The 23,838-nt window shown below is 61.6% G+C and overlaps 1 protein-coding gene across 7 annotated transcripts in view; it reads right to left on the bottom strand.

Moving 5' to 3' along the window:
- UNC13B (unc-13 homolog B) overlaps positions 1 to 23,838 on the bottom strand; it is a 341,091-nt gene that overhangs the window by 5,130 nt on the left and 312,123 nt on the right. For 6 of the 7 annotated variants that reach the window (XM_075932833.1, XM_075932838.1, XM_075932839.1 and 3 more), the window contains 7 exons: positions 20,982 to 21,134; positions 20,445 to 20,568; positions 12,808 to 12,864; positions 9,651 to 9,731; positions 9,153 to 9,300; positions 2,142 to 2,234; positions 1,530 to 1,689 (listed from right to left, as the gene is read on the bottom strand). In XM_075932833.1, coding sequence (XP_075788948.1) covers positions 1,530 to 1,689; positions 2,142 to 2,234; positions 9,153 to 9,300; positions 9,651 to 9,731; positions 12,808 to 12,864; positions 20,445 to 20,568; positions 20,982 to 21,134 — 816 coding nt within the window. The remainder of the gene's footprint in view (positions 1 to 1,529; positions 1,690 to 2,141; positions 2,235 to 9,152; positions 9,301 to 9,650; positions 9,732 to 12,807; positions 12,865 to 20,444; positions 20,569 to 20,981; positions 21,135 to 23,838) is intronic. The other variant, XM_075932834.1, reaches the window with a different exon arrangement.

Raw genomic sequence — 23,838 nt, 5'->3', positions numbered from 1 at the left:
CGGGGGGAGGGAGGCAGGGTCTCCGGGCCGGGCCGCCTGCACTCGGGGGGGCAGGGGGAGGGAGGCAGGGTCTCCGGGCCGGGCCGCCTGCGCTCGGGGGGGCGGGGGGAGGGAGGCAGGGTCCCCGGGCCGGGCCGCCTGCGCTCGGGGGGGGGGGGGGAGGGAGGGAGGCAGGGTCCCCGGGCCGGGCCGCCTGCGCTCGGGGGGCGGAGGGGAGGGGAGGGAGGCAGGGTCCCCGGGCCGGGCCGCCTGCGCTCGGGGGGGCGGGGGGAGGGAGGCAGGGTCCCCGGGCCGGGCCGCCTGCGCTCGGGGGGGCGGGGGGAGGGAGGCAGGGTCCCCGGGCCGGGCCGCCTGCGCTCGGGGGGGCGGGGGGAGGGAGGCAGGGTCCCCGGGCCGGGCCGCCTGCGCTCGGGGGGGCGGGGGGAGGGAGGCAGGGTCCCCGGGCCGGGCCGCCTGCGCTCGGGGGGGCGGGGGGAGGGAGGCAGGGTCCCCGGGCCGGGCCGCCTGCGCTTGGGGGGGCGGGGGGAGGGAGGCAGGGTCCCCGGGCCGGGCCGCCTGCGCTCGGGGGGGGGGGGGGGGAGGGGAGGGGAGGGAGGCAGGGTCCTCGGGCCGGGCCGCCTGCGCTCGGGGGGGGCGGGGGGAGGGAGGCAGGGTCCCCGGGCCGGGCCGCCTGCACTCGGGGGGGCGGGGGCAGGGAGGGAGGCAGGGTCCCCGGGCCGGGCCGCCTGCACTCGGGGGACGGGGGGAGGGAGGCAGGGTCTCCGGGCCGGGCCGCCTGCACTCGGGGGACGGGGGGAGGGAGGCAGGGTCTCCGGGCCGGGCCGCCTGCACTCGGGGGGGCAGGGGGAGGGAGGCAGGGTCCCCGGGCCGGGCCGCCTGCGCTCGGGGGGGCGGGGGGAGGGAGGCAGGGTCCCCGGGCCGGGCCGCCTGCGCTCGGGGGGGGGGGGGGAGGGAGGGAGGCAGGGTCCCCGGGCCGGGCCGCCTGCGCTCGGGGGGCGGAGGGGAGGGGAGGGAGGCAGGGTCCCCGGGCCGGGCCGCCTGCGCTCGGGGGGGCGGGGGGAGGGAGGCAGGGTCCCCGGGCCGGGCCGCCTGCGCTCGGGGGGGCGGGGGGAGGGAGGCAGGGTCCCCGGGCCGGGCCGCCTGCGCTCGGGGGGGCGGGGGGAGGGAGGCAGGGTCCCCGGGCCGGGCCGCCTGCGCTTGGGGGGGCGGGGGGAGGGAGGCAGGGTCCCCGGGCCGGGCCGCCTGCGCTCGGGGGGGGGGGGGGGGGGAGGGGAGGGGAGGGGAGGGAGGCAGGGTCCCCGGGCCGGGCCGCCTGCGCTCGGGGGGGGGCGGGGGGAGGGAGGCAGGGTCCCCGGGCCGGGCCGCCTGCGCTCGGGGGGGCGGGGGCAGGGAGGCAGGGTCCCCGGGCCGGGCCGCCTGCGCTCGGGGGGGCGGGGGGGAGGGAGGCAGGGTCCCCGGGCCGGGCCGCCTGCGCTCGGGGGGGGCGGGCGTGTTCTGAGGCAGACCCTCAGCCTGTCGTGCGTACTCACAAGTGGAAGGTTTCGTTGTATTTGGGCGCCCAGTTGTTGCTCTTGGACTTGGTGGTGAACTTTCTTTTCTTGTCACTCTGGTGCGGGCCAATCATAGTGACCTCGACAAAGGGGCGGAACATGCTGGAGGTTTGCCACTTCAGGTCGTTGGCTGCCACCACTAGAGAGGAGAGAGCAGGTGAGAACCCTACCCAGCGCACAGCGCTCTCTGCCGCGCAGCCGCTCGCACCCCCGGCGTCCGACAACGCTGGGCGCAGCGGATTGACCGGAGGGAAGGCTTCATCTTCTCTCCATAAGGCTGGTGGTTTGTGGTTCACACCCAGCCGCCCCATCTTCTTAAAAAACAACCTTCTCTTTCTGCAACAGCACCGTCCAGTCGAGCAAGAGCAGCCGAGCGACTGAGCCTGACACTGCTGGCTGGGACCAGGAAAGGACGCTGGTTTTCATACTTGAAATCATCTGGGTTGTCGTCTTAAAGCACAGATTGGCCAAAATCAGACACCCTACCGCCTGCCAGCCTACAGCGTGGGCACAGCGGTACCTAGAACCGTTCGTTCCCGCGGGCTTTGGCCCGGCCTCGCACTGAGCACACAGCCCCCCGCTTGACGGTACCTTTCACGGTGACCTTGTGTTCGCCGGTCCCTGGGTGCGTGTACAGGTCGATCTGTATGGACACTTCGCCCACGGGGTCCTCCACACCCGAACCTGAGGCAGAGTGACAAACGCCAGAGGGAAGATTAGCGGCCTGGCGCCCAGCGTCAGCGTGTGCCCTCAGCAAGGCAATGCCCCCGTGCAGGGAGTTACGCCTTAACCAGCTTCCTCGACGTATGCCCTTAAAGTCAACATCATGCCTGCCGGCCGAGCACACCCCGCGTGCATTGCTCCCCTGCTCCACACCCCGTCATGACACGGCCCAGAGCTCACGCCGGGAAGGATTTTCGAAGCGTCTTGAAAATCTCCAACAGCGCCCAACTCTGCTCGCGAGGTCCCACTACACAGGGCACCGTGCAGCACTTCAGAGCTAGGCCATCGGCATTCCCTTCCCCCTCCATGCCAACGGGGCGAGGGGACGGCAGGCAAACAAGGGGCAAGGGCACAGGGCCGACCCGACATTTGCCCTGCGCCCCCGTGCACATGCAGTCCCCAAAGAGTGCGTGGGAGCCGCCTGCCAGACAACAACTAGGAGTCCTGTTGCCTCCACCCCCCGGGGACGAGTCCCTGCAGGCCTGTAGCAGCCACGGACAATTCTGAGGGAAGTTAGGAGCGTACCAGCTGCTCAGAACGCCCCTTCGCCCGGGAGAAATGAGGTGTCCTGAGGGCAAGGGAGCATGCTTGACCAGAAGAGGCCCGGGGAAGGGTCAGAGGTCAAACGAGCCTTCACATTCTCGTGGCGGGTTGGGGTGGAGCGAAATTCGGACCAATCCTGAGAGCGCACGAAACAAATATCGTTCTAAGGGGGGTTGCAAGCCTGGCATCGGGGCGTGGGAGGCCGGGGAACCGGCCAGAGGCCACACGTGGCTAATTCACCTTTCAGCCCTGAGCCACGGGAGCGCTGCTGAAGCCTATGCCTCTGAGCTGAAGGTGGGGGGAGGGCATCACAATTTAGGGGGGGTCATGTTTTTTAAGTCCCAAGGAGTCACCGGCACAGAAGGGCGGAGAAACGCCGCTCGCTGCTCGGCAATGCCCAGGCTGGAAGGGTGTCCTGCAGGCAGCCATCGCTGGGTGGGAAGCAGCCAGGGTGTGTGAAACGGCGCGGACGCTCGTCAGGGGCAGATCCAGACGGATCCTGGACTGACGCGGGCTCTTTCCTGGAGCGCACCCAATGGCTCCGATTGATCCACCTCCCTGGGAGCTCTCGAGAGCCTTGGAACAGACCAAGGGGCAGAACAGCCAAACCCTCTCCCCATCGCTCAAGTATGCGTGAGGAGAAACTGTCAGGGTGGGGGCAGGGGGGGGCTGATTTTAACCTGCCTCGTTGCTTCCCTCGCTTCCGGCATCGCTCTGCCGCAGAGCCAGGTTGCTGGCACCTGACTGGGCGGGCGGGCGGGCGGGCACGCACACACACACACACACACACACACACACACACACACCCACCCACCCCCCTCTCCTGGCACTTGCAGGAGCAGGGCCCTTGCGCACGTGTCTGCCCTGCCCGCCCGCAGATGCCAGGAGCCTGTGCAGAGCCCGGGGCTGGGGGCAGGCATGCCTGTGTTTGGGAGGAGACCCAGCGCGCCACGCCGAGCTGCATGCAGACTAGGCAGCGAGGAGGCGGGGGGTCTCCAGTGGTACGGCCCCGTTCTGAGGAGCACGCACAGTGTCGTACTCACGCTGCATTGGGCCTGACGGGCACCACACTGACACCAGGGAGCCCACAGACTCGGGAGCTGCTCCCATTTACCCTGGGAGAGCAGAATCTGAGCCGTTCACTTGGCAAGCGGATTCATTCTGGGGCTTGTCCGGTGACCCGCCTTTGCACAGAAATCCAGCCAGCTTGTCTGGCGTGCCCTTCCACACGCAGGGTAGTCGACTATTCTGTAGTCCCCGGGGGCGGGGCCGGCAGCCAGTGCGTTCTGGCCCCAGGAGCCCCCGTCACGCCGCGCTGCTGCTTCTGTATCAGAGGAGCTTGAAACCAGCTCCCCTTGCGGACTGGCTGCCTATTGCCCCACGCTGCTGCCTAGGAGACAGAGACAGCAGCGCGGGGCGGCAGCAGCCCCTGACAAGAGGGGATCTGAGCTCCGGGACGGGACGTGAGCCGGAACTGAGCTGGGCAGCCTGCCCGCCCGGCTCCTAATACCCTTTAAATGCAGAGCTGCAGCGGGGCAGGTCCTGGACCGAGCCAGGACTGAGCGGGCTGCTGGCCAGCCTGTTAAAACACGCACTGGCCGGGGGGCGGGGGAAGCTTTTGCCTCTCGGTTAATCGACTCCACTGCACCCTAATCCAAGCGAGCGGCAGGACGAGCGGCGGGACACACGCTCACGCCTACCCGGCGCACGTCTGACCCTTTCCCACCCCCCACGAATAACCTGCCCCGCAGCACGGGGCAGGCACAGCGAGGAGCGCGGACTCAGCCATAGCAGCGGGGAAGGGCAGCCTGGCACGTCTGGCCAAGAAGGGCTCATCCACCCTCGAGTGCCGACCAGACGGTCCAGTCCCATGAATTCATGGCGTGCTCGGGGGGTATCTGTGTATCGCCTCGCAGCTCTGGGATCTGTGGGGAGGGAGCAGCCGGCAGGGGGTAGATTCTACAGGGGGCTACAGGCGGGGGGCGGGGGGGTCTCTCGAACAGGTTTCCACAAACAAGGCAAGTGTGCAGCTGGCTAATGTTGTTATGGTAACAGCATTAGGCTTGAACATACCCTTCTCAGGAAGAACGTCCTCATTAGCGGTAACCCTAATACCTTTCCCATCATGCACTGAGTCGTGAATGCAGAAGGCAAGAGGAGGCAGGACAGAGAGAGAAGAGTGCGAATTACAATCCAATTAGCAGCGACAGGCAAACAACTGGTGCAAGTCACACGCTCTAGCGCCTGCTCGAGTGAACCCCCTGCCGTCGGCAGCGCCCGCAGCACGTCGGAAGCGGCGTCTCGACAGGCGAGGGGCTGGGGCCTGCTGCCGGCGCAGGGATGCAGAGAGCTCTGACCCGCGGAAGCCAAACAGCTCTGAGCTCAGGCTCGGCAGTCCGAGGACAGGCGAGTGCTGCTGATGTGCAACGGGGCTGGCTGACCCCACACACGCTACACTCGGTGGGTTTTTAGCCATTTCCACCCACCAGCCTACAGGAGGCCGGACGAACAGAAGGGAAACGCCAGCCGGAGAGAATCCTGACAGGCAGAAATCGGCCCAAACTCTCCCTCTGCCCCCTCGACACACGCCCGGAGTATTCCGCAGTGCGGGGCTGCTGAAACACGACAGTAAGGGCGGGGCCTGGAACCGAGCTGCAGCTCACAGCTTCCTCCATGCTCCTAGGTAAAAACGGTCAGCGGAAGGCATGGTCCAAACGCCCAGCAGGGATGTGCCAGTCCCACTGGCTGGGAACGGCGCCCCACAGAGCTGCAATCGCCCCCAAGGTTTCTTCCCAGCCCCCCAGTGGTGCGCTCAGCTGGAGCCCTCCAACGCCCTTTTAAAGACATGTCCCTCCCCCAGCCTCCTCCTCAAATCCTGCTACTCCACCCACACACCCACCCCCTCTAGCCCCCTTTTTGTTCAAATCCAGCTACTCCAGGTGGGGCAAACGCTTGGGCCTGAAGGACACGTCTGGGCATGGCAATGGTGTGGAGGCCCACAACAGAACTGGGGTCTACGGTGCGGGGGGAGGGGTGTGAGGGCTCCAGCTGGGGGGGGTGTCCAGAAACGAGGCATTCAGGATGCAGGAGGGTACTCTGGGCTGGGACCCAAGGGGTTCAGATGGTGTGTGTGTGTGTGGGGGGGGTTCTCGGCTGGGAGCTATGTGGGGAGCTCTGGCCGGGGGTGCAGGGTTGGGGGTGCAGGAGGGTCTCCAGGCCGGGATGGAGAGGTTTGGGAGATGGGAGGGGGATCAGGGCTTGAGCATTGAGCTGGGGCAGTGGGGGAGGTGCAGGCTTTGGGGTCGGGCTGGGGAGGAGAGGCTTGGGGTGCAGGAGGGTCTCCAGGCTGCAATCGAAGGGTTCAGAGGCCAGGAGGAGGGAGACCTGCCACTGCAGGGAGGGAGGAACTTACCCGAAGTGACTCCTGAAAAGAGCAGCATGTCCCTGCTCTGGCTCCACATCTCCCATTGGCCACGGTTCCTGGCCAATGGGAGCTGTAGAACTGGTGCTTCCAGGAACATGTGAAGCTGCTGCAGGGATGCAGGGAGCAAGGCAAGCTCCCGACCCCGCTTCTGCAGGAGAGGGGGGGGTCAAAGGCTGGTTTAAAAGGTCTCATGGGCTGGGTGTGACCCATGGGCCACAGTCTGCCCACCGCTTTGCTACACACTTCGGCTCAACAGATCTTGTGGCAAGGAGTTCCACAGGCTAACGCTGCACTAGGTGAAATAGTTCTGAATTTGCCACTTCTCCGTTTAGTTGAACGCTCCCTTGCTCTTGTATTAACATCACATGCGTGCCAGCAGATTGCAGGTCACATAAGGGAGTGTGGTATGACAATGCACCATATTAGCCATGACCTGGAAAATGCAGATAACGTGCAGGGTGTAAGTCCTAGTTAAGTCTACTGCTTTCATGTGGCCGCCCTCAGCAGCAGTGGCGAGGGCAACTCAACCAGGATGCAAAACCAGAGGGATTTGGGGGCTTGGCTCGTTTGCAGGGTTGCCAGGCCTCCGAGCCTGCCCTGGAGAGTCCAGGAATGAAAGATAACGTCCTTGAGAAGCCTCCAGGAACACGTCCAAGCCAAGCTGGGAACGGCGCTATCAGCTGGTTGGACTGGGAAGCGCTTTGCCTTGACAGAGCCAGAAAACCGCCTCTTACTCTGAGTACGGATGTCTAATACAACGGGCTGCGTCTCCTCGTTTCCAACAGCCGGAGGGTTTTGTTCCCAGTAAACGGCTAACTGGGAAACGCGTCTAGGGTGCAAGCGAGGGGCTCCGGAACACGGCGGTGGACATGGAGTTCCTTGTGCAAGGGGGACGTAGGGAAGAGCTGTGCTTGGTCTGTCTGGCCACCAGATGTCCCCGCGCTGCAGAGATATGGCCTCTCCAGTATTCCCCCTGGGGAAGGATGGATCCTTTAGGTCACTTCAACATTTATGGAAGAGGGGAAAGTGACCAGGAACAGTCAACATGGAGTCACCAAGGGCAAGTCCTGCCTGACCAACCTGATTAGCTTCTATGATGCGGTACCTGGCTCTGTGGACGTGGGGAAGTCAGTGGATGCGATAGACCTTGACTTTAGCAAAGCTATTGATACGGTCTCCCACAATATTCTTGCCAGCAAGTTAAGGGAGTATGGATTGGATAGATGGACGGTAAGATGGGTAGAAAGCTGGAAAGACTGTCGGGCCCAACGGGTAGTGATCAGTGACTTGATGTCAGGATGGGGGTCGGTTTCTAGCGGAGTGCCCCAAGGATCAGTTCTAGGGATGCTTTTGTTCAATATCTTGATTAATGACATGGCTGAGGGGATGGGTTGCACCCTCAGCAAGCTTGCAGATGACACTAAGCTGGGGGGAGAGGTGGATACGCTGGAGGGCAGGGTTAGGGTCCAGAGTGACATGGACAGATCAGAGGACTGGTCCTAAAGAAATCTGATGAGGTTCAACAAGGACAAGGGTAGAGTCCTGCCCTTGGGAGGGAAGAATCCCAAACATTGGTACAGGCTGGGGACCGACTGGCTAAGCAGCAGTTCTGCAGAAAAGGCCCTGGGGGTTACAGTGGATGAGAAGCTGGAGATGAGTGAAGATACCAAGAAGGCTAATGGCATCTTAGGGTGCATGAGGAGGAGCATTGCCAGCAGATCCAGAGAAGTGATTATTCCCCTTTATTTGGCTCTGGTGAGGCCACATCTGGAGTATTGTGTCCAGTTCTGCCCCCGCTCCCCCCTACAGGAAGGATGTGGACCCACTGGAGAGGGTCCAGCGGAGGGCAAACAAAATGATCGGGGGCTGGAGCACATGACCTACAAGGGGAGGCTGAAGGGTTTGGGTCTGTTTAGTCTGCAGAAGCGAAGAGTGAGGGGGGATTTGAGAGCAGCCTGCAACTCCCAGCAGGGGGTCCCAAAGAGGCTGGAGAGAGGCTGTTCTCAGTGGGGGCAGATGGCAGAACAAGGAGCAATGGACCACACAGACAGTCAATGGACGCGTCTGGCTCCAGACGGACACTATTCTGTGCAGAAACTTGGGGACGGCTCCCCCTGAACCGCGGAGAGCTCTGGGGCAGGCTGTCTGCAAGAGGTGGCTTTCAGCAGCGTGCCACGTGGCTGCGAGCGGGGCAGTGCAAACGCTGTTTGTCCGCGCTGAGCGGTGCTTGCTCCGCTGGCAGGAGAAGGCTCCTGGTGCCCCCAGAGCCTGGCTCGCACGAGCGCTTGCTGTGGCAAAGCTGCTGTCTGGGGTTTGCCAAGCACCTGAGAACGACAAAGGCTTTGTGGGGCCCTCGCCGTGCAGACGGCCCTGAGCCACGCTCGTGCTGGGGCAGCATGACCCTGGCTTCCCAGGAGCCACCGGAGACCTCCAATGGGCCATCGCAAGGGTGCAGCAAAGGACTCGTGTGGTTGCCTCCTGCAAGGGAGATGGGTGCGAGGCGAGGGAGCGTACGTTACACCCTGTGCCAGCTGTGCACGAAACCAGACCTTCCGCCGCATTCTTCTCACGGCGAGGCAGCGCCGCTGCCAGCCAGGGTCCAGCAGAGCCGCCTGGGCCACTGCTCAGGCCGTGAGCGACGGGCGGGCTGCTTCACATGGCAATCGCCCCAGTACGACTCCAAACCAGCGCTAGTGGCAGGAACCCCAGGCGAGAGCCCCGCCAGGAGTCCACGTGCACCTACATCGGCTCCCCCACGAGACGCACGTGGAGCGAGAAAACCCCGGCCCGCAGCAGCTCTATCGCTCTCGTGTTTCCAGCAGGGTGACTGCCAAAGACACCACAAGCCCAGGCAATTAACCCCCCACTGGAGAGCTACAGCTGCCCCGCCCCCGGGCACGAAGCAGCCTTACCCTGGGCCGTCTGGGTCTGGACAAAGGTTTTGATGAGCGTGTCCGTGGTCTGAGTGTAGAGGGACAGCGCGTAGCGCAGCGAGTGCAGCTCTGGGCTCTTCTCCAAGAAGGTTTTCTTCAGGCCGTTCCCGCCGGCGTGGAAATATTGCTGCGAGTAACGAGTAACAGTGTCAAAGGGAAACGCCACCGGCACCGCGAGGCAGAGGGGACTGAACACTTTGTGAAGCATCGTTTGCAGCAGTGACCGACTGTCCCCCCCATCCGCCCCCAACAGCTCCCTGGCTGCTTTGCAGTGTCTCCCCAACCCCGACCCTTGCACACGCTGGCTCCGCAGCACCCCTGATCCGAGTGCCCCGAGAGGGCTTCCTTGGGCCCCTCTTCACAAGTGAGTTTGTGCAACATACTCAGCCACCTGGAGTCAGCCGGGTGCCTTATTGCTGACCAGTCACCGTGCTACGAGCCATGCCCAACAGCGGCCCCGGGGGGGGTGTCACTCACTTTGATCGTATCCAGTGCCAGGTCCAGCACCGCACACTGCTTGGGAGTGAGGCTTCTGGTCTCCTCCTTCACCATGTGATCCTGGAAAGCAGCAGCAGATCAAACAACAGAGCAGGGGAGGCCCCACCCGTGGGCTGGATTCACACCGAGCTCTCTGGCCGGGGCCCTGCCCTTGGATTCAAAGTTCCGCTGGGTGCTCAGAGGGGAAGGAGACGGATTCACAGTGCGGCTAGATCGGATTTCAACCCAAGCTGGTGCTCTGCAGCCCTGTGTCGGTCATGCAAAGCCCTAACTGACCAATCGGCTTGCTGCTTGCAAATTATGCAGCTCGTCCCAAAACAGCCAACAACAGACCCTTCAAGCTACCCACGGCCGTGACCAATTCCCGGCCTGTGGCAACGTGGGCAGAAAAAAAGGCTTGGGAGGGAATTGGGAAAATTTCCTGTTCCCCTCCACGCACAAGAGCGGAGAGCCCGGTACTGAGTCGAAGGAGGACGAGCAATACAGTCTCGGAGCTTCGAAAGACCACCTGCACTTTGGCAAGTGTCGGGACTAAAACGCAGAGCTGCGTCTGCCCTTGGAAACCCTCCCTTTGCAATTCTCCGTGTCTGGGAATACACGGTCGTTCGAACACATCTCCAGCCCCTACGTGTCTGAGACAAGCAACCCTCCGCCCCGTCACTGGGCCAGGAATCGCCCCTCCGCAGGCTGGGCCGTCGGCCGGTGTACACCTGGAGGGACAATTCCCCTTTCTGGGAGGGGAAGGAGTTTCTTCTCGGATGGACCATCTGCTACTGGGATGGGCCCTGCCCCATGGCACCGTTTGGGGGCAGCGTGTCCTCGTCTGACGGCGGTCCGCAGGGCACGGCCTACCTGGCCGTGTCACTGGGCTCTCCCGGCCCATGAGCGCCAGCACTGCAAACTCCGCAGTCCACCGCCGCCTACGACCACCCCGCTCGCATCCATCTGACCCCATCGCTTCCTTAGCAGACAGCCAGCGGCGTGGCTGGGCGCCCCCAGGGGACATGCCTGCAAGCCAGGGGCACTTTGCAAACCCTTCACTAAATGATTCCCCGTGACAGCCCCAATGCACTGGCTGCGAATGGCGCAGGGCAGAGCCAGCTGCATCCTGCCTGGCTTCACACAGCAGCCCCGGCCAGACAGACCTGGCCACGCCGGGACAACGGGACGCAGAGCAGCCTGCAAGCTCCCCGCTCCACGGACGCTGCACGCGAGCACCGAGTCCCGAGAGCAGAAAACGGTTTCCGCGCAGCGCACCGAGCAGAGGCTGCTTAGAAGCCTCCTGGGAACCGGGGGCGCAGCACCAAAGGGCCGTCCAGGCACTTGTCCGACCGCGACACTGCTCCGAACACACGGGGAACTGATCCGTCACCAGGACCAGTCTATGCTGGTATCATTTGCCAGCTGCCGTGTCTCGGCTGAGTTAGTGCTCGCACGGGGCTCTCCCTACCCTTTCCTTTTAGTACTGACAGTGCAAGGGCCGGTTCCGAGCTCCACGGCGTCCTGCCAACGGCAGAGGGCCGAGACGACTCAGCACGGGGGCTCCTTTGTGCCCATCGGCTTCTATACAGCAATTGCAGCTACTCTGCACCAGCTGCTTCAGCGCCTCCGCTCTCTGGGCAACGCTAGCCAGGATGCAGCGCCCTCCCTGTGAGAACGATGCCTCTGGGACAGGGACGGAAGAGGGCGTGTACCCGTGCGTGCAGCTCACATGCATGTATCTGCGCGTCAGCAGACGCCTCTCCTGCCAGCCTAGAGCCGTGTGTCACGGACGTACACGGGCATGCAAATCAGGGGCCGTACCGGAGCGCTGGCTGGGCCTCCGTGTGAACGAGGCATGTGCCGTTTGCCAAACTGAGTGGTGTGTAGGAACGCGCACTCGCACGTCACTGGACTGGCACCCAGCGGAGGCTCTGACGACAGCAGCCAGCAGAACCAGGGCCCCGTTTCAGGGCTATGCTTTGAGCCAGCTTTCTGAGGGGCTTGAGAGGCAAGCGGGACGGCCCCTGTGGCCAGCTCAGCTCTGCCCCTCTGCCGAGCCGCCTCAGAAACCTGCGCCCGCAGGTACAAGGGGGAAAGGAGGACGCGGGCAAAGCAGCACAGCATGGCGCCGGCACAGGATCTGAGCTTTGAGACCGGCTACAGAGAAGCCCCAGCGCCTGCCAGGAAAGGGAACGGTCCCGAAGCGGAGGGAGACGCTGATGGAGAAACGCAACAGTTGCCGTCCCGGCCCGTTAGCGTCTCGTGTCACTGTGTGGAACCAACACGCTCTGGGCACAAGGCGACAGTTCTCCAGGCAGGGGACCAGCCAGTGTCCACGGAACATTTCAACATGCATCGATTGGGTCAGAAAAATGCTCTTGGCTCTGGAAAACGCGCCAGAAGCCGCGGCGTGTGCGAAGCGCAGCTCCCCCCACCCTCCCTGCTGCACCCCGGAGAACAGCGTGCGCCGGGATTCCTCATGGATAGCGTCTCGTGCACTGCGCACCTGCACAGCGAGGGTCAGCCATCCCGGAGGGGCCTGATGGGCACCACGCATCCCCCCTCAGTCTGCATGCCACTGTCGTGGGGTCCCCAGGAGCAACGGCTCACTGGCAGGCAGGGGACATCCAGCGGCCCTCGTGCCAGCTGGGGGCCACCGCAGCTCCCCAGAACAGCCCGCTTGCCAAAGGCCGGCTTCCGGCAAAGGGGGGGCCACACAACAGGAGATTTGGGGCACAGTGCGGCTCTGCTCCAGAAGGGGCCGACTTTCACATCCACGAGTTCAGTTCAGAAGCTAGCGCGTGCGGCACACGTGGCCGTGAATATTCCTTTATGACCAGTGTGGATTACCGTTCCTAGGAGAGCTCGAAGCGAAAGCGTGCGTTGTGGTGTGAGCCCGCGCCCGGGGCCGGATGGGCTCTCAAAGAGGTTTTGCGATTTCGTTTTACAAACCAGCGAGGGACCGTGCCCTTGTGAGACTGAACATGCAACCGCTGGACCGGGTAGGAAGCGGAACACGCTAGCAGCACGCACTCTACGCTATCGGCATGCACAGCACAGCACAGCACGGACACGAAGCGCACGCTAGGCATGGCAGCGCTTCCTTGCTGGTAGGCAAGGCCGCCAAGGCAAGCCACACACACAGCACGGATACCTTCAGCTTCGACAAGTGCCCCAGCTCCTTGGCAGCACTGAAAATCAGCTGCGCCCCCTTCGTCGCAAGGCGTCGGCGCGGCGGGAGGAGAGAGAGAGCAGAGATCAGTGGGAGCGAGGGAAGGGACAAGGCGCCCGTCGGTCTGAGAGCAGCCCCCGTGCTGGGCGTGCGAGCGCCGTTTGCTCCCTTGTCCGCTAGGGCGGAGCCCCTCAGACAGCGGGGTGCTGCTAGCTCCACCCACTACGCCCCGACCCAGTGAACCCTTCCACCCCACTTCTACCCGAGAGCAGGGCCAGCGGGTGCGCTAGGTGGGGGAGGGGCTGCCTTCCAAAAACCACCAGGCATGGCCCCGCCCACACCCCTCAGCCAGAACGCCACCTGTAGGCTACTGGGGGTGGAGTGCTGCTGCACCCAGCGCCCGCCCTCCCTGGGGCTCCGGGGCCGCGGCCATGCGCCCTCCTCCTCTCCCTGGGGCTCCGGGGCCGCGGCCATGCGCCCTCCTCCCTCCCTGAGGCTCCGGGGCCAGGGCCGTGCGCCCTCCTCCCTCCCTGAGGCTCCGGGGCCAGGGCCGTGCGCCCTCCTCCTCTCCCTGGGGCTCCAGAGCCGGGGCCGTGCGCCCTCCTCCTCTCCCTGGGGCTCCGGGGCCACGCGCCCTCCTCCTCTCCCTGGGGCTCCGGGGCCGGGGGCATGCGCCCTCCTCCTCTCCCTGGGGCTCCGGGGCCGGGGCCACGCGCCCTCTGCCCTCCCTGGGGCTCCGGGGCCGGGGGCATGCGCCCTCCTCCTCTCCCTGGGGCTCCGGGGCCGTGTGCCCTCCTCCTCTCCCTGGGGCTCCGGAGCCGGGGCCGTGCGCCCTCTGCCCTCCTCTCCCTGGGGCTCCGGGGCCGGGGCCGTGTGCCCTCCTCCTCTCCCTGGGGCTCCGGGGCCGGGGCCGTGCGCCCTCTACCCTCCTCTCCCTGGGGCTCTGGAGCCAGGGCCATGCACTCTCCTCCTCCTCCACTCCCTGGGGCTCCGGGGCTGGAGAGGCTGGGGCCGTGCGCAGCCCACGTTCCCCGTGGTGGTAAGGGACACGTACACACAGTGCACTGCCCTGACCCGCAAAGTGTGTGTGTGTGGGGGGGAAGGTTGGCTCCCTAGGGGCCGGGGCCTCGGGAGAAGGAGTGGGGTCGAGGGGCTTGGGGGGGAGGCTGTCTCCCCCACTGACTCCCCCATGACGGAGACACCCCAAAACAAACAGTCCCAGGGCTCCGTGTCTTGGGGCGAGTGACGGGAGGAGATGGCCGAGCCGAGCGGAGGCGGCGAGGGAGCCTGGCGGCACGGGGCGAGCGCCCAGGAGCACGGAGCACTGCCGAGCTGCACGACGCGCAAGCGGGGAGGAACCGGCCAGGAGCCCAGGGTGGGCCCAGCCCGCGATGGACGCTGGGCGGGAGTGTCAGGGCTCAGAGGTGCACTGAGGACCCGTGGCTGCCGGGTCGCCATACGTGGGAATTTTTCCTCCCAGATGACTGGCCAGGGACCTGGCTTATTTCAACCACTTCCTGCCGTGGGAGAGTCAAGTCACTGGCCCGAATGACCTGGGCACGTCTCTCCGAAATGCTCCTCTGCCCCGTGGTGCAGCTCGGTCCCTCCCAACCTCTGCCAGCAGCACAGCCCCGCCCCGTAGGCCGTGACGCTTGGATCTGATCCCGGGGCGGAGGGGTAGCGTGCGGGTGGCGGACCTACAGGAGGTCAGGCTGCATGATCTGGGGGCCTCTTCTGGCACCCAATGCCACCTGCATGCTGGTCACTTGGCTGGGCGGCTGTGACCCTTCCCCCGCTGTGGAACTATTTTGGGAGCCCTCTGAGGCAGGAAGAGCTGTGTGTACGTACGTGTGCAGCGCGCATCACACCGGGGCTCCTGCAATAGTATTACCATCGCCTGCCTTTCTAGCAGCACAGAACCATGGACACTAGTGCTGGAAGGAACCTCGGGAGTCATCAAGTCCCGTCCCCGGCCCTCATGGCAGGACCCAGCACTGTCTAGACCATCCCTGACAGGTGTGTGTCCACCTGCTCTTCAATATCTCCAAGGATGGAGACTCCACAACCTCCCTGGGCAATTTATTCCAGTGTGTCACCACCCTGCCAGGCGGGAAGTTTTTCCAAATGTCCAAACTAAACCTCCCTTGCTGCAGTTTGAGCCCCTTGCTTCTTGTCCTGTCAGAGGCCAAGGGGAACAATTTTGCCTTCTCCTTCCTGTAACACCCTTTTAGATACTTGAAAACTGCTCTCATGTCTGCTTAGTCTGCTCCTTTCCAAACTAAACAAGCCCAGTTCTTCCAGTCGTTCCTCACAGCTCGTGTCTTCCAGACCTTTGATCATTCTCGTTGCTCTTCTCTGGACCCTCTCCAATTTCTCCACATCTTTCCTAAGATGTGGTGCCCACGCCACAGAAAGGGACAGGCTCTCAGCCAATCGTATGCCACTGTACTGACGGGAGACACGGTCTAATCATGTAGGAGACATCTGTCGAAGTGACAGCATGAATGTCGAACAGAACTTCCGGACACCCTCATTAAACGTACCGTGCCAAAGGCAACCGCAGACTCACACTGTGTGTGCTGCTTGTAGTGCTGGGTGTTTTGTTTCTAACTTTGCCAGTCTCCCACACGACTCAATTTCAAAAGCTACGCTCAGATTTCTGTGGCCTTTTTCCCCTTCACAAGTAGCCCTCCCTCCTTCCCCATCATAGAGTCTCCTCTTTCTTGCAACCCTTCATACTTACCCAACAGAGCCTGATCCCAGAATGGCTGGTTTTAAAGTCGCCTCAGTCGCTAACAGCTGCCGTCCACGGGGATTGCGTCCAGACTCTGGAGGGAGCGTCGGAGGGGGAAGTACCCGTGTAGGTGGATGGCTGACGACAGACACACAGCTCTAGCTACATCGGATGGCCTATCTGGCCCCCCCGAGGGCCATGCAGTGTTAAAACACCAAGCAAGCGTGCCCCCAATCAGCTTGGGGGCAGGGCCGAGCATCAGTGCCACCGAGGGGCGTCCTGGCAGCCTCCACGAATGGGAGATGCTGGGCGATTTCTGCGCCACGGCTGGAGTTCAGCGTCACTTGCCAGAGGTTCGTGAAGTTTCGCCACCCACTGAGCGAAGCGGCAGAGCACGCGCCTGACTCCAAGGGGCGGGCGAGTTGAGAGGAGCAGCCCCAAACGCTGTTCCGATATTAATATTTCACAGGTCAGGTCTGCCAGTCCTCGGGGGAGTTTTGTGGGACGAGTTGGCATGGCGCATTCCTGCTGCAGGCACCTAAGTAGGCCAGGTCGGAAACACTGAGCAATACCCAGTGACTCAGAACCCGCCTGGAGCGGAGCCGCTCCGGTCACGACTCCAATCGTGCTCTCCCACGAGGTGCTGTCCCTGTCCCTCAGCGCCAGTCTCTGGCAGCGCAGGTTTCACACCAGTCTCTGTATTACCACTAGGAGCTTGTCGTCAGCACGGGGACGGCTCCTGCCTTCGCCTCCTGACATCCTGCTCAAGGTACGACGGCTCCTCGAAAGGCGAGTTAGCCGCACAACAGAACGTCTCCCGGCAAAACTCTGTCGAGACGCCTCGCGCCGGGCGCCGCGCCTAGGGAACCAACCCGCCCAGCCTGCCTCCGCAGAAACCCCAAGTCAGCAGCCACTTCTGGAGCCGGCGGAACGCCCCACACTGCACAGACCCGACTGTGTTTGAACCCTCTGACGTACAGCCCCGTGGGGCTTGGCACACAGGGATTTCCTGGTGATCCCCAGCACAAACGGGGTTCAAGCATCCCGGAGCAAACTGGAGCGAGCATGGTCCACCTCCGGCAGCCCGGCCGCGTCGGGTGACACTGGCTCGGCGTGGCACAGGATGGGAGCAGTGCTCGCCAAGGGAATGCACTTTGCCTTCAGACCCACACCTGCCACAGACACAAGACAGCTACAGTTTGCAGCAGGGGGATAATTAAAATCTCTATCCATGGGCTGAATGTTTGAAAAACCCCACTGGGCTGCCGGAAGGAAGGCTGCAGCTGTCCGGAGTCAACGGAGCAATGCCCATTTGCACTCTCCGAAGAGTCAGCCGCCAAAGCTTAGAATGCCTGACAGCGGATTTGTGATAGAAATGTAGCCGTGTTAGTCTGGTGTAGCTGAAACAAAATACAGGACTATGTAGTCTTTAAAGTGCTACATAGTCCTGTATTTTGCAACAGCGGATTTGATACAGCTCCCAAGCCCACAGCTAAACCAGACAGGCCCGGACGCCGCAGTCTCTGTTTGCAAGGAGCGTTTCCGCAGGCAGGTGGGTCCCTGTGACACTAATTCAACGGTGCGTTAGCTGGGATGAGGTACCGCCAACTGAGGCAGATTATTCTCGCCAGGCGCGTGTTGGGCTCCCGGAGCCGACAGCCCATCAGCTCCTGAAGCCAGGGGCACATCTGTGTGCTCCACTCGGCAGCTCGGCCCGGGGGGTGGGTAGCGGTTCTGATGGGCTGGCTTTGCACCTCACACTCCTGGGTGGGGGAGCAGACGCCCTACAGAGGCTGAACCTCCGACCGCACCCTCACGTGGGGAGACGAGTCTCTCCAGGGGCACGAGCGTGTGCAATTCTGGCCACCAACTGCCCATTGTGTAATGGGAACGACAGCCAGTCAGTCAGCGATCTGAGGAGCCTTCTGTCCCAGGGATGCAAAAGCTTATTGGTTCATGCTTCAGACTACAGGCATTTCCCCGCCTCTCTTGCCAGTACACTTGTTAGCAGACTGGCCAGCAGCCGGGCTCAGTCCCACCTTGCACCGGGTTCAAGACCTACCCCTGCTGTGGGCCTGCATTCCACGTGTGTTAGGAGCCTGGCGGGCAGGCAGCCCACCTCAGTTCCAGCTCATGCCAGGTCCGGGAGCTCAGCCCCCCAGACAGGGGCTGTTGCCTCTGGATCAGAGGCAGCAGCAGCGCAGGGCGACAGGCAGCCAGTCCACGAGGGGAGCTGGTTTTACAACTGGCTCCCCTCGCGGACCAGCTCCCGCCTGCCTCTGATTCAGAGGCAGCAGCGCGGAGTGGCAGGGGGCTCCTCGGGAGCGGGGCCGGAGCGCACTGGCTGCGTTCCCACCCCCGGGGATTACAGAATAGTCGAGTAACTGAATCGATAAGGTTAATTGACCAATCAATGAACCGATATTTAACATCCCTGCTGTGTCCATGCGGGAATCAAGCTTCAGCCAGAGACAGCCAGGCTGGGCTGCGCTGTCGTGCGGGGAAGGCGAAAGGAACGTGCACTGGCGCCGATAACACAATGCAAAGGGATCTATTTCACAGCCCTAAACTAACGAGTTCCAGAAACCTGAACCCACGTACCCGCCGCCGAGAGAGAATCTTCTCATTGAAGGCTGCTCTTGGCGTATGATTGGCAAGGCGTGTGAACGGCTTCCTGAGCAACGAGCTCTTGTTGGGCTGGGCTGGAAATCCCGGGACATTCAATGCCCACGCGCTGATGAGCCAGTGAGCAGAGCGCTGCATGAAGATCTTGCTGCTGCCTGCTGTCCAGAGGTGAGAAAGCAAGAGGCGCGTTTCCATTCCATGGTAGCCCACGTTCCAGAAGCTGCCGAGCGTCTCTTGTGGGAGAGCCACGTCCCACCCGGCAGGAGCTAATCCTGCACAGCCAGGAGACTCGGCTGCTTTTCAGGGCGCTCCATTTTGAACGTGATGGTGAAACCAAATGGAATATCCATTGATTATTCTATCATATCCAATATGATTCTAGGTTGTATCAACAGGTGTGTTGTAAGCAAAACTCGTGAAGTCATTCTGCCGCTCTACTCTGCACTAGTTAGGCCTCAGCTGCAGTACTGCGTCCAGTTCTGGGCGCCACATTTCAAGAAAGATGTGGAGAAATTGGAAAGGGTCCAGAGAAGATCGACAAGAATGATTAAAGGTTTAGAGAACATGACCTATGAAGCCAGGCTTCATGAACTGGGCTTGTTTAGTTTGGAAAAAAGAAGATTAAGGGGGGACATGAGAGCGGTTTTCAAATATCTAAAAGGGTGTCACAAGGAGGAAGGCGAAAATTTGTTCCTCTTGGTTTCTGAGGACAGGACAAGGAGTAATGGGCTTAAAGTGCAGCAGGGGAGGTTTAGATTGGACATTAGGAAAAAATTCCTAACTGTCAGGGTGGTCAAATATTGGAATAAATTGCCAAGGGAGGTGGTGGAATCTCCCTCTCTGGAGATATTTAAGAACAGGTTAGATAGACATCTGTCAGGGATGGTGTAGACGGAGCTTGGTCCTGCCTTGAGGGCAGGGGGCTGGACTCGATGACCTCTTGAGGTCCCTTCCAGTCCTATTATTCTATGATTCTATCCCAGAATGGCCAGTTGATGGTGACGTCCGGCTGGGCTGCAAGGAGTCCCTACAATTGCCTTGCGGGGGAGATGGGCCCTCGGGCGCTTTGCTCCCCGTCAGAAGGGGCCGGCATGGAAGCCCAAAGTGGCTCCTTGCACCTGTTTGCCTGGGAAAGCTTTTGCTTCGTCTCTTCAGGTTACACGGGCCTGGCAGGGTCGTAACACGGCAGCTCTTACGTTCAGGCTCCTGCAAACCTACCAACAGGCTCTCTCCACAGCAGCTTAAAAGTCGTCTGGAATCCACACGCGCCCCTCCACCTTGGAAGTGATGCATCCCCCCTTCTACGCCCAGGAGCCGAGACACAACCGGTGGCAAAAGCTGGACGTGGGGAAAGCCATGGCGTGGCGCCGGCAACCTGCGCTAGTTACAGGTCTGAACCGCACGCGATGCGGCGCCCATCTCCAGTATCAGGAAGGCCGAGACAAGGGCCTTCCCCCTCCCAGGACAACTATCCGCACCGCCGCAGACGCCATGGCCCCCGCACCTTGTCCAGTGGCAAGCAAGAGCCCCTCTGTCCACCAAGCCAGGCCACGAGCCTGCTTTCACGTGGGCAAGCAGTAACATCTCTGGACCTTTTCCAAGCAATGAGCCTACAACCCAGGCCAGGCGCTTACCCTGCCCGCGCCTGCGCTCCACCCTGGGAGGCAGCTGGGATTAGGATGTCATCTGCTTCGGCAGCTCCCCAGGATTAGGGGCAGGCCCGTTTCCCGTCCCCTCATAACACACCCATCCCCGTGGTCCCTGCAGCTGAACATGTACGGACGTCTACCACCGAAATCAAGTGCATCCCGGGCACGCAGCTCCCCACACCAGGGCACAGAAACGAGGCCCCCCCGCCGGGATGATACAGCCCAGGCGTGTCGTTATCGGGCCACCGTCTCACAGGACGCCACCGCTCCTCTGCCCGGGGATCGCTGAGTGCCCGTGTTGCCATGGCTAAGCCGCCGGAGAACCAGGTGTGCGCTGCTGTCAGAGACCCCGCAGACTCCTAGCCACTGGATGCACTTGGCATTGGGCACGTCAGTCCCCGGGCTGCCAGGCGGTCTCTGAGACCCGTGCCCAAGAAAGCCCTTTCGGTGTGTTCTGAGATCACGGCCGTTGCTTTCCCTTCCAGGCTCCCCCTTGGGGAGAGGCGGGTCTGCAGACTGCACTACCCGGACACGCCGCCCTCCACTCTGGGACTCGGGCAAGGGACGAGGGAAGGCGGCTCCTCGTGGGGGGGGGGGGGGGCGGGCGTTACCGTGTGGTCGGTGAGCGGCGGCAGCACGATCAGCTTCTCCATGGTGTTCATCACCACCCTCCAGAGCTCCTTCAGCACCCGCTTCAGCACCGTCTTCTCACACACCGTGGCGAAGAGCGTGAGGCTGCGGGAAGAGCGCAGGCGCGGATTAAACAACGCGTTCCACAGATACCCCTGAGCTGCATTAGGGACGTAATATAGCTACTCAATGGCACCTAGAACGCACACGGTCCCTCTTAGCATCCGACCGACCCGAGGAAAAGATGGAATGACAAGTACAGAGCCGACAAAAGAAGCCGTTTCTCATACACTGTACCTGGCGAATGTCACGGGCGTCACAGAAACCCTGCGGTATCTGCTGACTAAAACCTTCAAAGTGAGCAAGTCAGACACGTTGCCCAGAAGCCTCCTCTTGCAAAGATAACCCCCCAGGGACGGACAGAGGAGACATCTCTAGGGAGTCATCCAGAGGGCTGGGGAAACCCCTCCCAAGGGACTGGAGATTTTAGGGCACCATGGATGCAGAACTCTCCTTACTTTCCATCCAGGAAGTCCATTAACGGCCTCAGGACGTTGTCTGCATCTTGTGCCACCGTGTTCCTGGCATTGGCAGGGATATTGCCCGTCCCTTTCACTTGACAGAGCACGTCTGACATCTGCTTGACACACTCATCAATGCGGCTCTGGAAGCTAGACAGACAAGAGAGAGGCCTGTTAGTCAGTGGCAAAGCTATCGGCTCCTGCACCGGGAAATGCACCAGGAGCTCCCGAACCAGGCCAAGAAGGGACCGTGCAGCTGCGTCAAGACCCCAAGACCAAGAATTCCTGCTTGCAGGGTCACACGGGGGGGGGGGAACATTAAGCGTTGGCGGCCGCACCTCACCTGCGCACAGCCGCCACGTCACTGGGAAGCCCAGCATAAACCAGTCCCTGGCACCCCCCGACAGGACTCCAGTATTCCCTGGTTCCTACGCCTCCTCTTCTCTCCTGGAGGCCTTCTGCCATCCGACCGCCACGCTGCAGCCGGGCGCGACCCTGGCCCCATGTCACATTACTGGATTTTGAGGGGAGCAGCCAGATCACTGCTGCACCCCTAGCTGGGGGTGTTGGCCCCAGAAATGGTATAAAAGGGGCCATGTGGGGTATTGAATAGAAGTTCACTGTCTGCTAATCCTGTGTACGCTGGTCATGTGTTTGTATAATGTCTGTGTGTGCAATTATAAGCATGTACTTGTATGGATACTGAAGATTTCCCTGCATGTGGTTGAGCAGTGGGCAGAGTTCGGCCTGTGGACATGCTAATCAGCGAGGCCCTGTGGGACAATGGCTCTCAATGGGCCAAGGACACACCTAAAGAATGAGGGTGACTCATACCTAAGGGCTACCAGCAGGGGACACAGGAATAAGCTGTGGACCAGGTGACCTGCTGTAGCCAAGAAGAGACCAGGAAGGAGGGATAAAGAGGCCATGTGGTCGACTCCATCTTGGTTCTCAGCTCAGCACTTCATCCCAGAGGCAGCATTGCAGGGATCGAAGAGCCCGGAAGACCTGTGAACCCATCCTGATTCTAGGATGTGCAACAAGGACTTTTAAACCAGCAGCTGTAACATCTCTGCTAGAGCCTGCACCAAGAGCTGGGAGATTCGGTGCATGTAACGTACTATCCTTTAACAACCTGACTCTCATGCTTTTCTTTCTTGTGATAATAAACCTTTAGTTGTTAGATGCTAAAGGATTGGCCCAGCGTGATTTGTGGGTAAGGTCCAGAGGGTAAATTGACCAGGGATCTGTGGCTGGTTTCTTGGAACCGGACAGAACTTGTTCGGGGTAGGTGGGATTGGGTGCTAGGACCCCCCACCTGTGTATAGGCCCGGGGCCATCTGGGGCACGGATATTGCTGGGGTGTCGGAGGGGTTTTGCTCGGGAGGCTTCAGACAGGCAGCTGAAGCGCTCGGTGCGACTGGTTTGTGGCCTGTTTGGAGAGGTTACCAGTCTGGGGACTGTAAGGAGCCCCGAAGTTGAGCAATTCGCCCTGAGCGGACGCCCTCAGCTGTGCCCAGACACGGCCCGGTCCGTCACACCCAGTTTCCTCGGAGCGATCCACCCTGGCGTATTTTGTGCGTGGGAAGAGCTGACGGGGAGCGTTACATTAAGGAGGACGGCGATGCAGCCTTCGTTGCTCAGTGCTCTGGTGCTCTCCCGAGAGATCAGCTGGCCTCGGCGGGTTGGCAATGCAGTTACTTGCTCGATGGCAAGCAACGGGCTAGAACTGCACCAGGACAGGAGACGGGGAGGGGGAGGGGACTGCCAGCTCACCCAGACCAGGTCAGACATGGATTTCAGTTCATTTTGCTAAGGGACGGCTCGTGGCGCCATGCCAACCCTGAGCGGAGCTGGTTTGGTACCTGGCCACGTATAAGCTGCCCCCCAGCTTGGTACCGGAGGGACAAGGTGGCAGGTGGCAGGTGGCTCTCCAGCGTGCTGCAGGGTTAGTCACGGATGTTACGTTTGCACGACACCTGCTGTGGAGTTTTGCCCTCTGCTCTTTGGGGAATGGCACTGCCAAGCGGTGAACATAACAATGACCAGACCGGGTCAGACCAAGGTCCATCCAGCCCCGTGTCCAGTCTGCCCACAGTGGCCAATGCCAGGTGCCCCAGAGGGAGGGAACACAAGAGGGAATCTTCAAATGACCCCTCCCCCGTCACCCACTTCCAGACAAACAGAGGCCAGGGACACCATTCCTACCCAGCCTGGCTAATAGCCATTGATGGACCTAACCTCCAGGAATCTATCTAGCTCTTTTTTGAACCCTGGAAAAGTTCTGGTCTTCACAACATCCTCTGGCAAGGAGTTCCACAGGTTAACTGTGCACTGCATGAAGAAAAACTTCCTTTTGTTAGTTTTAAACCTGCTACCTATTCATTTAGTTGAGTGACCCCTAGTTCTTATATTATGGGAACAAATAAATAACTGGTGTGACCTCTGTCATATCCCCCCTTAGTCTCCTCTTTTGTAAGCAGAAAAATCCCAGTTTTTTAAATCGCTCTTCCTATGGGACCTGTTCCAAACCCCTCCACATTTTTGTTGCCCTTTTTTGAACCCTTTCCAATGCCAAGAGATGTCTGTTGCGGTGAGGCGACCACATCTGTACGCCGGATTCCAGATGTGGCCGCCCCCTGGTTTTATACGGAGGCTATACGATGGTCTCGGTCTTACTCTCTATCTGAAGGTGGAACGCAGATAGCCAAGGGAGTGCCCAGCTCAGGGAGGATGATAACATGCCCGAGGCCTGCCGTGGAGAGAGCCCATCTCTGTACCCAGGCTCCCAGAGACAATGTGCTGGCATACCCTAGCTGCCAGGGGGTGTGGGCACTGTTTGCTCTGCAGCGCG

The sequence above is a fragment of the Pelodiscus sinensis genome, chromosome 6 (genome assembly GCF_049634645.1).
Source record: "Pelodiscus sinensis isolate JC-2024 chromosome 6, ASM4963464v1, whole genome shotgun sequence".
In the NCBI taxonomy this organism is placed as follows: Eukaryota; Metazoa; Chordata; order Testudines; family Trionychidae; genus Pelodiscus; species Pelodiscus sinensis.
Note: the sequence above shows the minus strand (reverse complement) of the source record. Positions and strands in the feature narration are given on the sequence as shown.